This window comes from Thamnophis elegans, chromosome 4, assembly GCF_009769535.1.
Source record: "Thamnophis elegans isolate rThaEle1 chromosome 4, rThaEle1.pri, whole genome shotgun sequence".
Taxonomy (NCBI): domain Eukaryota; kingdom Metazoa; phylum Chordata; class Lepidosauria; order Squamata; family Colubridae; genus Thamnophis; species Thamnophis elegans.
In genome coordinates this window covers 13,214,348-13,230,793 of record NC_045544.1, presented here as the reverse complement: position 1 = coordinate 13,230,793, position 16,446 = coordinate 13,214,348, and the positions used below count along the sequence as shown (strand labels likewise).

General features: G+C 40.8%; 1 protein-coding gene across 1 annotated transcript in view; it reads right to left on the bottom strand.

Moving 5' to 3' along the window:
• The window catches only part of RIMS1 (regulating synaptic membrane exocytosis 1), a 331,198-nt gene extending 322,803 nt beyond the window's left edge, over positions 1–8,395 (bottom strand). The window contains 2 exon segments of the mRNA XM_032216767.1: positions 8,209–8,317; positions 8,320–8,395. Coding sequence (XP_032072658.1) covers positions 8,209–8,317; positions 8,320–8,395 — 185 coding nt within the window.
• Positions 8,396–16,446: the final 8,051 nt, after the last annotated feature.

Genomic DNA, 16,446 nt, shown 5'->3' with positions numbered 1-16,446 from the left:
AATTACTTACACTTTAAGGATAATGAGAGGGAATGTTTTGGTATAATCAAACATAGCAGTGCTGAGGATTATGTTATCTTTAATTCATTAAAATGCAAGATAGTCTAGAGAAAAATGGCCAGAAAGCATGATACAGCTTGAAATGAATACTGTGCATACACAATTCCATTTTTCTCTTTCTCCAGTCAAAGGAAAATTAAATTTGCTCAAAGAAAATATTTGAAGGTTTCTATTCTTGTGTTTTCTCCAACTTTTTGTTAATGTATTGCATACGTCATAGTTTCTTGGAAGCAACTCTGCTCTTAGCTTGGGAAAATCATGGTTTTACTAGTTCATGTCACTAATATTTTATATATTCAAAAATACTTATTATTCTATTCAATTATGACATAGAGGAAAATTAAAAATATACTTCTAAATGTACTACCGGTTAATATAAGAATGAATGTACACTATACTTGATAGATCACTCCATATCAAATTATCCAAGACAGTGAATTTTCAACATTAAAAAAAAATGTAACAAATGTAAAGAAAAACTCATATGGACCATGTTTCTCACAAGAGAGACACATTAGTATCTACACTTTACTTTCGTATATTATTTTGGAAATGCAGAATTACACAGAGTTTTCATTATTTGGATTTCTGTCGGCATGTGGATGAATAATTTCATATGTTTCAAATGTTGAAGAGTATAGAAATAGCAAAGATTTCCACTGTTCAATCTGCTGTAGTCTTAAGTCACTAAGAATTAGCATCAAAAGTTATGAAAGTCTTTTAAAGTCACTGTTCCCAAATGTAATGAATTGGTTTTTCCAGGCACTTAGCAATAATCTGGTTCCCAGTACACACCGTAATAAACTTGAACTTCAGTTAAAGAAACTTACAGGTCCCATGAGCAACATTAACAATGGTCTTTGTAGTATGGAGTTTGTGGTATAGGACATACATGATATACGTAAGTGTGTGTGTGTAAGAGAGAGTGGGGGGAGGGAGATATTAACATGACTAGAGTAATACAGGTAGTCCTCAACTTACAACAGTTCACTTAGTGACCATTTGAAGTTACAACAGCACTGAAAAAAGTGACTTCTGACCAGTGGTGGGTTGCTAATACCGTTCCAACCGGTTCGGTTGGAACGGGGCCGGCGGCGTCCTTGTGGATGCGCGCAGTTCACGCATGCGTCTTAGCGCCTGTGCGATGCTCCAGCTGCTCACGGATAATCACACAGGCGCTGTATGTGCCATCCAGCTGCTTGCGGAGAATCGCGCAGGTGCTGTATGTGCCATGCGCCTGCGTGGAATTGCAGAAGCCTTCAAAGACCGGTAAAGAGCGCGGGCGGGCAGGTGGGCCCTTTGCCGTTCCCGGAAGTTACTTACTTCCGGGTTCGCTGACCAACCGGTTCACGGGGACCACCACGAACCGGTTGAAACCCACCCCTGCTTCTGACCATCTTTCACATTTATGACTGCATTCCCATGGTCATGTGATTTACATTTGGATACTTGGCAACCAACCCACACTTGTAACAGTTGCAGTGTCCCAGGGTCATGTGATCACCTTTTGCAATCTTCCGACAAGCAAAGTCAACGGGTAGGCCAGATTCACTCAACGGCTGCGTTACTAACGATCTATAAAGAATAGGAATTTATAAATACGCACACTCAGAAATCTACTTTTTTTTTCTTTTTTGTTCTAGTTGGGGGAGAAAACAACTCACATCTAAACAATTTTGTATTTTCCGGCATTTTTTTGGGGGGGGAACATTGATAAGGCACTACAGATAAACTGTAGTCAATTTACAAAACACATTTTTCATCTGTAAGTGCAGTTTTAGGATTGATTTAAATTAGCAATAGCAATAGCAGTTAGACTTATACCGCTTCATAGGGCTTTCAGCCCTCTCTAAGCGGTTTACAGAGTCAGCATATTGCCCCCAGTCTGGGTCCTCATTTCACCCACCACGGAAGGATGGAAGGCTGAGTCAACCTTGAGCCGGTGAGATTAGAACCGCTGAACTGCAGATAACAGCCAGCTGAAGTGGCCTGCTATACTGCATCCTAACCACTGCGCCACCTCTTAAATTATTCTTTGCTAAATACTTTTGACTATTATATAGCTTGCTTACTCAGATTTCCTCAACGTGCTCCAGATGTAATCAACTACAGTTCCCAGCAAGCAAGAACTGTTGAATAGGTGGTATACTGCCAATCTTTAAACCTGGATATTACAAGTCCAAAAACTCTCACTAATATACATTGAACTAATGGTTCAAAACTGTCATAAGGGAGGGGGTGGCAATTTTGGAGGTTCGGTTAGAACCAGCGAGTCTTAACAAAATGTTATATCATCCATTAACCAGCACTCTAACACTGAGTACACATTTTTGCTTGCTCTAATCACTTATACAATTCTAATCATAACATGAAAAACAATAAGCAGTCATTAAAAAAAAATTGGCAAAGACTGGTAGATGACCTTAGATGACCTGTCATCATAAGGAGGACAGTCCTGTTACAATAAATTAATGTGCTCATTTTTTTAAAAAAAAAACTAACTCTCTAGTGTGTGGTTTTGAGTTGCTCCTAGTAAAGAGAATATAGTCTGTTTAATTTTTTTTCTTAATAAGTAAAAATGACTTGCTTGCATTTCTGGCTTTATTTTCACTGTTTTTTTTTCCAAATGCATTTATTTCATTGTTAGATAGAGTCTGTTTAATTGAAAAGGCAGCACATCTACTGAAAGCATTATCCATGCACTCTTTTACACCGAGGGGGGAAAGCTGTTCCCCCCCTGTTGTAATATAGTTCCTTGTGTAGGTGTGGGTCACCCAGTTCATACCAGGGCATGCAGAGCCACACTGAACCACACAGGAGAAAACAAACTCCTAAAACTCCATAACATCCTGATAGTTCATAACATAACATTCTGAGATGTGCCCTACCAATGACGTCCAGGATTTGACCATATATAGACAGAACTTCCCTGAGCAGTAGATTAGAAATTGTACTTTTACAGGCTGTTTTTAATCACATGCTATTGCTCCTCCTGCCTTTGTCCTATCTCAATAAAAGGGGCTCTCAGACCCCCAATCTGGGTTGCTCCATCCCGAGAAAGGTCGTGTCCTGTCTTTTCTCCACATTGGCCTCATGGACGAACCACGGGAACGTTACACCCCCCAAAAAGCTTTAATTACACCTAAAACTCTATGGCGAATTTCCCTGCATATTTCTCATTGATGACAATCTAATATCCCTTACAGCTCAAGTAAACCTTGCCCCAATATGGTACCATCTGTGGATAAATCACCAAACTGCAGCTACCCAGGAACTACTGTAGAGAGTAATAAACCAGCATTTCTGGGTGGCAGTTAATTACTAATGAATGAAGCAACATATTTTTTTATACCTATGTTATTTTGCCTTTCTTGAACCTTTGTTTAAAGCTGAAATTTAAGAATTGTCCAGATACTGTATGTAAAAGGTGAAACTTATAACCATTCTATCACTCTCTACTATTTGAGAGACCGCCTACTGCCAATTACCTCCACTAGACCAATAAGATCCCACAGACTAGGCCTCCTCCGAATTCCATCAGCCGCCCAATGTCGACTGGCGACTACCCGGAGGAGGGCCTTCTCTGTGGCTGCTCCGACCCTGTGGAACGAACTCCCGTGGAGATTCGTACCCTCACCACCCTCCAGGCCTTCCGCAAAGCCCTTAAAACCTGGCTGTTCCGACAGGCCTGGGACTAAAGACCTGTAGCCCCACTCCGAATGGTATGATTGTTGAGTTCTTAACTGTGTATGTCTTTATATTTTGTAATGTTGTTGTTTTCCCCTCCCTTGAATTGTGAGCCGCTCTGAGTCCCTTTCAGGGAAAAGGGCGGCATACAAATAAAGTTAAAATCTAAAAATCTATTGTAAAGCAGGATACTGGAGTAAGTACTGTAATTTAGGAGTCATCTGCAGAAAAGTCAATGCTTAACCAATGTTTAAAACCCATGATTTTGGTGGTTCCTTCCATGCAGGATGCATGATTAGGGACCTGTAGTGAATGCTTGGAAAAACTCAAGTCAGTGCTTGGGAACAGGACCAGCTGTTCCAGTTTAACTAGCTATTTTTATGTAAGGACGACAATTGGACTAAACTAATGAAAGTAGCATTCTTGAATCTCTGGGCAGTAGAAGCAACACAGCTTTGGCTATTAGTAGAAATACCAACAAGTGAATGCAAATATTTACAAAGAATTATTCATATTAAAATAGTGTGTCTGTCCACTCAAAATTAAGTCTTACTGAGTTTAGGATTGTTGTTTTAATCAATGCATTTTTTTTTAATCTTGGAATTTTCTGACTCTTAGCACCTTACACAATCCTGTCTCATACACAAATGGCAGAAATGTCTTTTACAACCCATCTTGGCAGAAGAAAAGCATATCCCAGAGCAGTAATAACATTTCCCCCAAACTGCTATTCTCTCACTAAACCAGCTCTCCAATATGACATTCAAATGCATCTCCCCACATTTCATCAGACCATTTGATCCCATGCTTTATTACTGTATTGCTATAACACAATAACTTTCAAAACAGTAATATATTGAAATATATATCCAATAGAAAGAACTATGTAACTCAAGATTGAATTGTGGAGTTCTTGGTGTTTTCTGAGCTTGGTTATGTGCTTGAAGACATTTCATAACCCAATTAGGTAACATCCTCCATGCAAGTGAGTGTGAATTTTACACTCTGTTTATATGCAGTAATGACCCCTGCCAGTTTTGGTGGAGATGTGTTTTGTCCTTGGTCCATTTGTCTGGTATTAATGTCTGCTTATCTAGGTGCTAGCTACTAGGCAGGATGTCTTCTGGTCTTTTTGTTTCCTTCTTATTTTTTATTGTCTCTTTCAGCACAAAAAACCATTGGTTGCCCTCTGACACCACTGGATGACATCGCCAGATCTCGCTGCTTTAGCAGAGTAAGGAAGATACTCGAGATGATTCACACCCTGGTCAGTGTCTCTGTGCACTTCTACCATCAGGCAGAAGGCATCAAAGTATAGCCAGCCGAACAAACAGGTTTAAAGATAGTTCCTATCCTTGGGCTGCGAGACTTTTAAATACAACCACAATCACTCCATCCACACGCTAGTTTTTTCTTCCTTTTTCTTTCTTTTTTCGTTTCTGTTATAATTTTGCACCAGTGAGGTTAAAACCAATTTCGTTGTATTTAAGTACAATGACAATAAAGATTATACTTACTTAATAGTGTATAAATATGTTTTATGTCTATGTTTCCACTGATAGTGGATTGTCATGATACCAAACTTCCAGGAATTCCCTAACATTGGGTGTGGCGCCAGTGGGGTGGGATTGGCTTAGTCTAAAGGGCTAACAGTTTCCCAGTTGAAATTAATATACCTGCATATCCTTTTGTCACTATGGTGACCTTTTTTGTGCTTTTAACAAGCAAGCTGATGTGCTGAATCAAACATGTGAACTTTTCCTAATATGGAGATAAGAGGCTTAGAAACAAAACTAGCACAAAGTTGGCAATCTCACCAAGATACTGTGCTATATTATTCTGAAATACTTAAATATACAATGCTGTACTATATACAGATTCGGTTTAAATAAGCTCAGTTAAAATTGATAAAATTGGCTTAAGTCCTATTGAACAAATATTTTTTCACTTCCATTTTTCTGTGACCTGAGATCTAATTACAGTTTTCGAATTATAACCAAAATAACACACACACACACACACAATTCCATCTACAGTAAATAATACAATAATGCAGCAGCAAATTTGTTATTAAGCAGATGCCTTTGCATAAAATAAGCTGCAGTGCATGTCCAAGTATAAGAAGTTCCATTTTTCATCACAATCCTTTGAATACTTATTAAAGCAATATCAATTAATCTACCTTTCAGGAACAGTCCTCAAAGTTACTTTCTAGTGAGTACAAATTTGAACATTCAAGGGATGCTCCTGATCAGGTTTTTAATAAGCTTTGCAAATGGCCTAGCTTCTATATTTTATATTCGATAGTATTAGGATTTAGGAAATAATAACAAGAGAGAGGCAGACAGGAGTTCAGACTGCCTTAATATAATGCCCTTATTTTTGTTACCTGGACCCAGGTCTGCTGGCTGTGCTACTTCCGTATGCTACCTATATGTTACTTAATCCCTTCCAAAGCATGGTGAAGATTCCTTGTGCAAGCATCTTAGCCTCTTTTAGACCTCATGGCTGTGTTACAAAGCTGAAATATTGTTTGCATGTATTTTTTTTAACTTTGGAAAAGAAGAATTTAAATAAATAACTTTAAGAAATTCATCCCAAACATATTATTAGGACTGCAATTCTAGGACTGCATACTAAAAAGATAAAGAGATCATCAAGTCAATATTTAGGACAGGGAATTTAACCTGAAGCCGCGGCTGGAGTACATGCCCTACGCTATCAGCAATAAACTTCTAATAAAAGTTTAAATAGTTCTAGCAGAATGGGAGACATTTCATCTTTCTTCCTCACTATGCATATCCATCATTTAACTTGTCATAATTTATAAAAGCAAACTTCTCTTGTTTAAGCTTGCGTATATTAAAATCTTCCATTTCCTCCTCCTAAAACAAAGATAAATCATATCTCAGGGCCTGAAAATATCAGCTTTCCATCCTCACAGTACCATAAGCCTTAAACAGCAGAAGTTAAGCACTAAAACGTTCCCTTTCGTTTCTGGTTTCTGAGCCTTGAGGAAATAACACAACCTGTCATGACTACTGCAAAAATCTAAATTCCAGCTGATATCAAAAAGATACAACAACACAATAAGAAACGGTATCTCCAGCTCCATCCCTTACATTACACAAAATAAAGAAGTTGAGTGCTTGCAGGGATTCCGTATTGCCATCTATTATAGATGACACAGCTAGCGGGAGGGAATGGAACAGGCAAATCATTAGAACTTAGACCTTTTTCCTAATGTCATCATTTTGGACTCAATCAAAAGAGGTTTCACAAGTTCATTTGCACACTTTGATAAGAGCAACCAAAACCAGTCCCCCAAGGAGATGCCAAGAATGCTACCTACCAAATAGAAACTTGCACATCAAAGATAAGGAATCACATTTTGCTACCTGATCTGCCACATCCATTCAAAAGCAAGTAGGCCTGGGAGATGCTTTTAGACAAAGGAGCCTGATCCCCATTCATAGGCCCAACCACAATCTGTTTCTATCCAGCGATCCATTAACTGATGACATTAACTTTCAATACATCCGTGTTGCAGGTTAGAAAAATATCCTTATATAATGGACTGGATGTAAAAGAAATTGGATGGTAGGGGAGAAATGAACGGGCTTAAATGAATACTAGAAAGCTCTAAATTATGGCATCTACCAATGATCTGATTCTATTCCCCACCCATCTGTGCAGCAAAAGACCCCCCAAGGCATACAGTTCATTAACTGATCATTGCCAACACCACCTATATAAAATTACTATGAAATGGAAGGGGGGGAAGCAAACTGTTTTTATTACACAGATTTCTCCATATTTGCTTTTGCCTTGATCTCATGCACTACAGCATTGTACATTTCAGTACCGATATATTCTTAAATTGGGTTTCAAAGGGGGAAGGCGTGTACCCCAAATGGAGAATTCCTGCAGGTGGTTGATGAAACAAGGCTCGCACCACAAAGTCCTCCGTGGCCCAGCTTGGCTTTCTTGGCACCAGGCGGGGGCAGCATGGCAGTTTAAAGACTCTTCCGACTAAGGAAACCCCACCCCATCAGACCCTTCCGAAATAGGGCAACTATTCAATCCAGGTTAAGGAACCTAGGGATAATGCCACCTCCAAAGCGAGACAGAGAGACAAGAGACAAGCTGGTCCTCACTTAGTCCTTCCTTCCACCCCAACAAATGTGCATCTCCCCCAGGGGGGCAATTATTGGGGGCAAAAGGAAGAGCTGTTTTGGGGAAGAGATAAGGAGAAGATATCTCAGGAGTGGCAGAAGGCTGGGCAGCATTGGTAAAGAGGTGTCAACGCCTAGTAAATTCCCTCCCTCTCCCCCCCCCCCCGCACTCACCCCATTCATAAAACTCTGCCTCTGGTTCAGTCCCCTCTCCTCCTCCACACCCCGCTCCAGGTTGAGATGCCATCCCACCCCACCCCGCCGCCCGCGCCTGGCCCCGGCTTACTTCAGCATGGCCTCCTCTTTCTCTTCCTCTTCTTTCTGGCGGTCCATCACAGCCATAATGATGTTCCGCTCCTCTTCGGTCAGGTGGCTCAGGTCGGGCAGCTCCTGCATGGGGGAGGCACGGCGGGGGGCCGAGGCCCGCGGGGCCCCAGCGAAGAAAAAGGAGAAGGAGAAGGAGACGAGGACATGTTTGGCAAGAGAGAGAGAGAGCTTTGCCCGGTTCCCCCTTCGACACCTCTGTACCTTTGGGCAAGGCGAACCCAATCACGCCTCGGCTCGCCGCCGCCTCTTCCTCCTCCTCCTCCTCCTCTTCTTCTTCGTCTTCCTCCTCCTCCTCCTCCTTCTTCTCCCTTTACACTGGAGTCCTCTGTTCATCGGCGGCAGCAAGGAGCTCTTGGGAAGCGGCAGGAGAGGAGGCGGAGACCCGGGCGTTCATGGTTGCTCCGTCCATACAAGCTCCGGCGCGGCGGCGGCGGCGGCTTGCTGCTTGTTGTTGCTGCTGCTGTTCCTCCCGCTCCCGCTCGTCCTTCGCTCGGCCGGGTCTCAGGAAGATCGGGAGATGCCCCGCAGCCTCTTGCAGCCCATCCTCCGAGGCTGGGAGAGGAAGGGAAGGCGCGGGCGGCGGCGGCGGCGGCAGCTCGACAGGCTGTGTGCACCGTCAGGGCTGGAGGGAAAGGGCGGATGCTGCTGCTGCTGCTTCGCTGCCGCCGCTGCTGCCTCCGCCTGCTGTTAAATGCTCTACTGCTGCTAGCTACCGGGGAGGGAGGGAGTTTAGTGTCAGTTAGGCGGAGTCCAAACCGCTTCGCTCCTGGGTAACGCCGAGGTCTGCCTTGCCGAGACAATACGGGCAGCAAAACGTGCCAGATTCCCCACCTTTTTTATTATTATTATTCCTCCAGGCGGCCGGAGCGCTGCGCTTTGAGAGCAAAGGGAAGCTTTTGCTGAAGCGGAGCCTGGAAGCCTCTCCGGAACGCAGCAGAACTGACTTCGGGTTGAGATGGCTAGATTAAGGCTGCCATCCCAAACGGGGCTCCGGGGTGCAAGGTGTGTGTGTGTGGGAGATTTGCAGACGAGTAATCCCAGTTTAGGAGCAGCGTGTGTTTCCCCGAGCCGTGCAGTCTGCAAGAAACCCCCGGCGATTCGGAGAGGCTTTAATTCCCAAAGCGGGCGGGTTGTGTAGTAGAAGTTGGAACCTGTGGCTCTCGATATATTGCCCGGATTCTGATTTCCCCAGATGGCCCCCAAAGAGGACTCGGGAGTCCACCATCTGGAGAGCCTCGGATTTCCCTTCCCTCGCCCCGTAAGACTATCGCAGCCTGAGCATATTTCCATAGGAGGGGAAGAAACGCCACTTAATTCGGATATGGAGGATTAAGAAACCATGATTTCAGATTGCAACGCTGCCGTTTTGGGATTATCCTCCTTTAAATCCAAGTGAATACACACACACATGGTTTAGGATCGAACGAAATATCTGCTTTTTTGGGTGTGTGGCCACTATAGAGCACTGCTGGTATGTGCTTGGTTCATGTACAGTTTTTTTTAAAAAAGACGAAGAAAGAGTGTTAAATGAACTGTGCATGCGAATTTAGATATTACGTACAGCAGAAGTGCAGTTGGAGCAAATTTATTTAGAAATCATAGGAGGCGAGAAATATACTTTATGGTCAAATCTTAATTTAATCCTTTACTCCCAAAATTTTGGCAGTAATCAGTAGATAAGACACCCCCCCCCCCAAAAAAAAAAAAAAAACCCTGTACGGAGCCAGATACCGAACTGACTGAAAAATATTAGTGCATTAAAATTTGTCAACATTTCTGCACAGGTTAAATGTTTTTATTTGATTATTTTTTTTGCCTTTTCTGGAATTCTGTATCTTAATTTTTAAGATGTGTTGATGAATTTATTCAATGCAAGATGCAAATTTGAAATTTGCTCACTATTTTTTCTTTAAAGGATGTGCGTGGATGTATGGTAGAGAAGCTGCGAGTGAGGAAAATTAAACACTGGTCTTCTCACTAATTATTCTGAATTTTCATCCCAATGGTTTTTAAAAAAAACTTATATCCTGCTTTTTGAAGTGAAGGCAATGTGACCTGTAACAATAAAATATGCTATAAAAGCAAAAACTCAATAATTGAATAAAATAAGGGTCCCAACAATTTATAAAATTAATATGGAGTCCCAACAGAGAGAATTCATAAAAAGATGGATGGATGAATGAATGAGTGAGTGAGTGTGTGTGTGTGTGTGTGTGTGTCATATTTGTGCTGATAAATAAATAAAGGGAGACTAGTATAGATCTATTTCAAGCTATTTAGCTCTCATCAGCTAGCCATACCCTTACTGGGATTCGAACCTGTGCAAACCTCTAAATATATATATATTTAGAGTTACAACCCCCGGTATGCCCAATATGGGAGGAAGTTCACTACTTCCATTCTCTGTCCATCGGCATGTCACAAGAGACCATCCAGACGGAAACCCAATATTTTTACTGTTCCTTTTGTTTCATTTGTGTTGTATTTGTGCTGATAAATAAATAAAGCGAGACTATTTATTAGAACAAATCACACAAATGTAACAAAGGCAACAGTAAAATATTGGAGATATGTATATATATATAGTTATATATATATATATATATATATATGTGTGTGTGTGTGTGTGTGTGTGTGTGTGTATGTATGTATGTATGTATGTATGTATGTATATATATATATATATATATATATATATATATATATATATATATATATATATATATACACACATACATACATACACACACACACACACTTAAAGTCACAACCCCTGGTATGCCCAAGTATGGGAGGAAGGTCACACTTCCACTCTCTGTCATTAGGCTCGTCACAAGAGTCCATCCAGACAGAAACCCAATATTTTTTACTGTTGCCTTTTTTGCCTTTATTTATTTATCAGCATAATATCATACATACATACAACATACATACATACATACATACATACATATATATATATATATATATATATATATATATATATATCGTGTTAGATTATCACATGGGAAAAGACCCGAATACAACAATACCAGCATACCTACACCCGCGAAAATCTACACTTCAAATTGTTGTACACCAATAATGAAAAGTGTAATGTATAGTGTCCCTGTGCACACATGTTGTCAGATCAGTCTTGATTCCTCCTATCAACCTTTCTGATTAGTCCCTGCAGTTTTCTTGGCAAGGTTTTTCAAAAGTGGTTTGCCATTGCCTCCTTCCTAGGCTTAAGAAAAGTCACCCAGTTGGCTTTTATGCCTAAGGCAAGACTAGAACTCATCGTCTCCTGGTTTGTAGCCTGATGCTTTAACCACTACACTAAACTGGCTCTCTAGAGTAATGCACTAAATGTAATATGGCTAAAATTGGAAATAATGGAAACATAATGTGAAATGAATTACATCTTTTGATGGGAATGTTAAAAGGGGAATTCAGACAACAGCATTTTTTTTATTATATACAAAAATAAACAAAAATAATAATTAAAAAATGCACTAAATGAAGTCATAAGCAATTTTATGTTGTTAACATGCTCTAAAGTTGTATAATGCCACATTTTTTTATATTAGAAGAAATATTTAAGCCACCACTCTTTAACTAGTAATGGCCAATGGTATCAACAGAAACTTTGAAAATTATCTATGAATTTAACATGGGAGATTAAGATCAAACTGACTCTGTTACCGACTTACCTGCATCATATTCTGATGATCCCATCAATCTTTCCCATCTATTTAGGTTTGCTAGCTAGAACCTCCGAACCTCATTTTTTTTCCCTGTAGCATCCCCAGAATGTATATGTACTTTCTTAATTTTATTCATGATAATAGTATATATGCACGTTCACATGTTCTTCTGTCCTCTAATTCTCCATCCAGAGATTAAACGTCTGCTTCATCTTCTGTAGTTTAGTTCAAGTACCTATATAAAACCTGAAGTGAGGGTGTTATTTTACTTTCTATATTCGCTGTTGCAACTTCACCATTTTTCATAATGATGGGAATTGAGTATTTGTTGGCCCTAAACAACCAAAACAGCAGAGCTGCTTAGGTTTCTTAGTACAAGTTGACTTCAGGTTAGTTCTACTGTCTATCTTTAACTCAAATCTGTATTTATGTTGGAAATTGTACTTGAAATTGGACTACCTATTGCTAAAAATGGTGGATGCTATTGTCTTTCCTTGAACTGATGGAACGTTGAATGCATGCAATACTTTCCAGAATGGCTAAAAACCACTGAAAATGCATGCGCTCCTGCTACCAAACCAGTAGTGAAGATAAGAGGATAGCATTAGAGGATAGCATTACTGGTTGCCTTGCTTTCAAATGTTCATTGATGGATCACACCTTTCTTTAATCTACATCTTATCTTCTGTGGTGCTAGACTATCATATACACTATATTGTTGTCATATAACTCCTTGTGTAGGTGTGGCGGTCACCCATGGCCCAGTGCATAACAGGCCATGCACAGCCACGCTGAACCACACAGGAAAAAACAAGTCCCAAAAGATAAAACATCCTGACCAGGATTTGACCATATATAGACAGAACTTCCCTGAGCAGTAGATTAGCAATCGTAGTTTGACAGGCTGTCTTAAATCACATGCTGATTGCTCCTCCTGCCTTTGTCCTATCTCAATAAAAGGGGCTCCCAGACCCAATCTGGGTCGCCTCATCCCGAGAAAGCTCGTGTCCGTGTCTTTTCTCAACATTGGCCTCATGAGCGAACCACGGGTACTTCACACTATATTGCCAAAATATTCGCTCACCTGCCTTTACTCGCATAGGAACTTACTGTAAGTGGCATCCCATTCCTAATCCATAGGGTTCAATATGATGTCGGTCCACCCTTTGCAGCTATAACAGCTTCAACTCTTCTGGGAAGGCCGTCCACAAGATTTATGAGTGTGTTTATGGGAATTTTTGACCATTCTTCCAGAAGCGCATTTGTGAGGTCACACACTGATGTTGGACGAGTTTATGTGGCCTACCACTTCGTGGCTGAGTTGCTGTCGTTCCCAAACACTTCCACGTTCTTATAATACAGCTGACAGTTGACTGTGGAATATTTAGGAGCGAGGAAATTTCACGACTGGATTTGTTGCACTGGTGGCATCCTATCACAGTTCCACTCTGGAATTCACTGAGCTCCTGAGAGCGACCCATTCTTTCACAAATGTTTATAAAAACAGTCTGCATGCCTAGGTACTTGATTTTATACACCTGTGGCCATGGAAGTGATTGGAACACCTGATTCGGATTATTGGATGGGTGAGCGAATAATTTTGGCAATATAGTGTATTTGGGTCAGAGGTTGCTTCCGGTTCGGCCTGGTTTGGCCAAACTGGTAGTGGAAGTCAGGCCTGGGTTGCAGAACTGGCAGTGACCCAGGCCTGCCACGCCCCTGAACCAGTTCCCTCACTGCCGCTGGGCTGCCGCCAGTTTGGATTTTAGTGACCGCATGCGCAGTTCATTGTAAATTGTTCTGCACATGCGCACCAGATGTGGGTTCCTACCAGTTCGCACCTATTCGGTAGAACCGGTTCGTCATATCTACCGAACCGGTTAGAAGAGGTTCCACCAGTGGACCCGGAAAGCAGGCCACACCTACAGAAGAGGTTCCAAAATTTTTTGAAACCCACCACTGGTCCTTGGATATGATTATTCTACACTATCATGCTCATGTTTATAAAACTCAGTGCCTCTGTGAAAGGTAAGGACGGCTACTGCATTTGTGGTGCAATCAGAACATTGCGTGTGTTGAAGTTATTTTAACGCAAACCAAAGATGCCTTTTAAAAAACAAGTTGACATCATATTCTTATGCATGCCAGTGCTGTGTGTGAGGCAATTTAAGGTGGTTCTGACAAGTGTCATCGGCATCTTCATATCCGGTCACATGGGCGGCAAGCCACTCCCATCCAGTCACATGGGCAGCAAGCCACTCCCACAAAGGAGGCCACACCCACAGAGTAGGTTTGAACAATTTTTGAAACCCACCACTGATGCGCACAGAACAATTTATATTGAACAGTGCATGTGCACGCAGATTGTGACCTGGTAGTAAAACCGGCAACAACCCCCCCTGATGTGGGTGGTAATGATTCAGAAAGCCATTAGGATAGCCATATTTGGATTTTTGCAGCCTAGTTTTGGTAGTTCTAGCAGTTCCATTGAGTGTCCCAGTAGGTTCCCTCAAAGAAATGCAGGATCCAAGTACTGAAGTTCTTTCTTTGAGAAATCAGCTTTTGTGCTAGATTTTGAAGTGAGGAAAAAAACAGTGTAATTCCCCTTAACGCTTCCCTGCTAAACGTATTTTCTCTGAGTTTTATTGATCGTGGTCCTTTGATTGGGGCCTTATTTTAATTTCCACCTTATCAACTATTTATAATTTATATCTGAACATTGCTGGGTTTTTTTTCCAAATAACATTCCAAATGAAGTGGAAAGAAGTGAGTGAACTGTTTGGAGAAGGGAGATAGTTTGCCCCACTTTCTCTAATACTTTTTTTAAGAAAGGGAAAAGAAGAAGAAAGATTGAAGGACTATAATAATCTATATCTTATGGTCAAAGTTCACTAAACAATTTAGCCCTGCCCTAACAAGTAAAGGAATAAAGCTGTTCAAAAATACATTGCATCTAACGTAAAAAGGGAATATCCACATTAGTCAGTACTCCCATTATTTCATATAACTTTTTAATTGAACTTAATTGTTTAGTGTTATTTCCTGATTCCAAAAACAGAGGTTGTCTCTCCCTCCAATTGTGGTTTCTGGAGACTAGTACTGAAAATTTATCATACTGGTAGCTAATTGCTAAATTAATTGAGTTTTTTTACTATGTAGTGTGAATCAAATCTGGTAGGAAAGTTTGTGTGTATTTATTGCTAAATAGAAAATCTGTCGTGACTCGTCAAAACCACGGGCCACAAAAGCGCGATTGATGAAAGCGCGCATTTGACGTCATCACAGCGCGATGAAAAAAATTAAAAATTGAAATAAAATTAAATTAAAGCAAGCCGATTCACATAAAGGTAAGGGTTAGGTTTATGGTTAGGGTTAGGGTTAGGTTAAGGGTTAGGGTTAGGTTTAGAGCGTTAGGGTTACGTTTAGCGTTAGGTTAAGGGTTAGCGTTAGGTTTAGCGTTACGTTAACGGTTAGGTTTAGGGTTAGATTTAGGGTTAGGTTAAGGGTTAGGTTTAGGGTTAGGTTTAGGGTTAGGTTTGGGGGGTTAGGGTAAGGTTTCGCTTTATTTTACATTTTTCGATCACAGCGCGATGTTTTCGTCGCGCTGTGATGACGTCAAATGCGCGCTTTCGTCGACCGCGATTTTGTCGTCCGCGGTTTTGTAGTGGAACCAAATCTGTAATACATTTCTGGAAAACTTCTTTTTAAACTACTGGCATACTGTAATTCATGACAATAAATTGGGTAAAACTCCTCTTCCAGTTACTATATCCATGCTTGGAAAATACCTTGATACAGTGTCTGCAAAGAAACCTTCCAACATGGAATCCTGCAGTATCTCTAAAATATTAGAAATAACCATCTGTGTGCTAATTTTTATGCTAACCCTCACATTCACGAAAAGTACAAACATTTTTTTTTATTTGTGTGAATTCAAGAAGTACTAGGAATGTAATGTTATTGGAGGTTTATTGAAATTGCGAATGAATGCCAGTAGGTGGTTGTGTCTTTAAATACAAATGATTTTAGATAAAACACGTCCAAATAATTGTAATTAAATGAGAACTGTGGTACAGTGATAGTAAAATTCATAATTTTTTTTATTTAAAATGTACAGTTCAATTGTACATGTAGTGATTGTGGAAGAAACGCACGAAATGTATTTGTAACCAACCGACACGCTTTCTACAAGATGTAACGAAAGATTATTCTTTTTTGTGTTTTTGTTTAATTGAAACGGTTCGGTTCCACCACAAATGCGCGAACGACAAAAGCGCGCCTGACTAAACCGCGCTGACAAAATCACACCAACGAATGAGCGCTGAAGCGCGCTGACAACAGCGCGCCGACAGAAGCACGCTGTAACATAACCCTAAAAATAACCCTAACCCTAACCCTAAACCTAACCCTAAACCTTACCTTAACTTAAATCGCGCTTCTGTCGCGCGCTGTTGTTGGCGCGCTTTTGACATCGCGGTTTTAGTGCCGCGGTTTTGTCGGCGCGCTTTTGA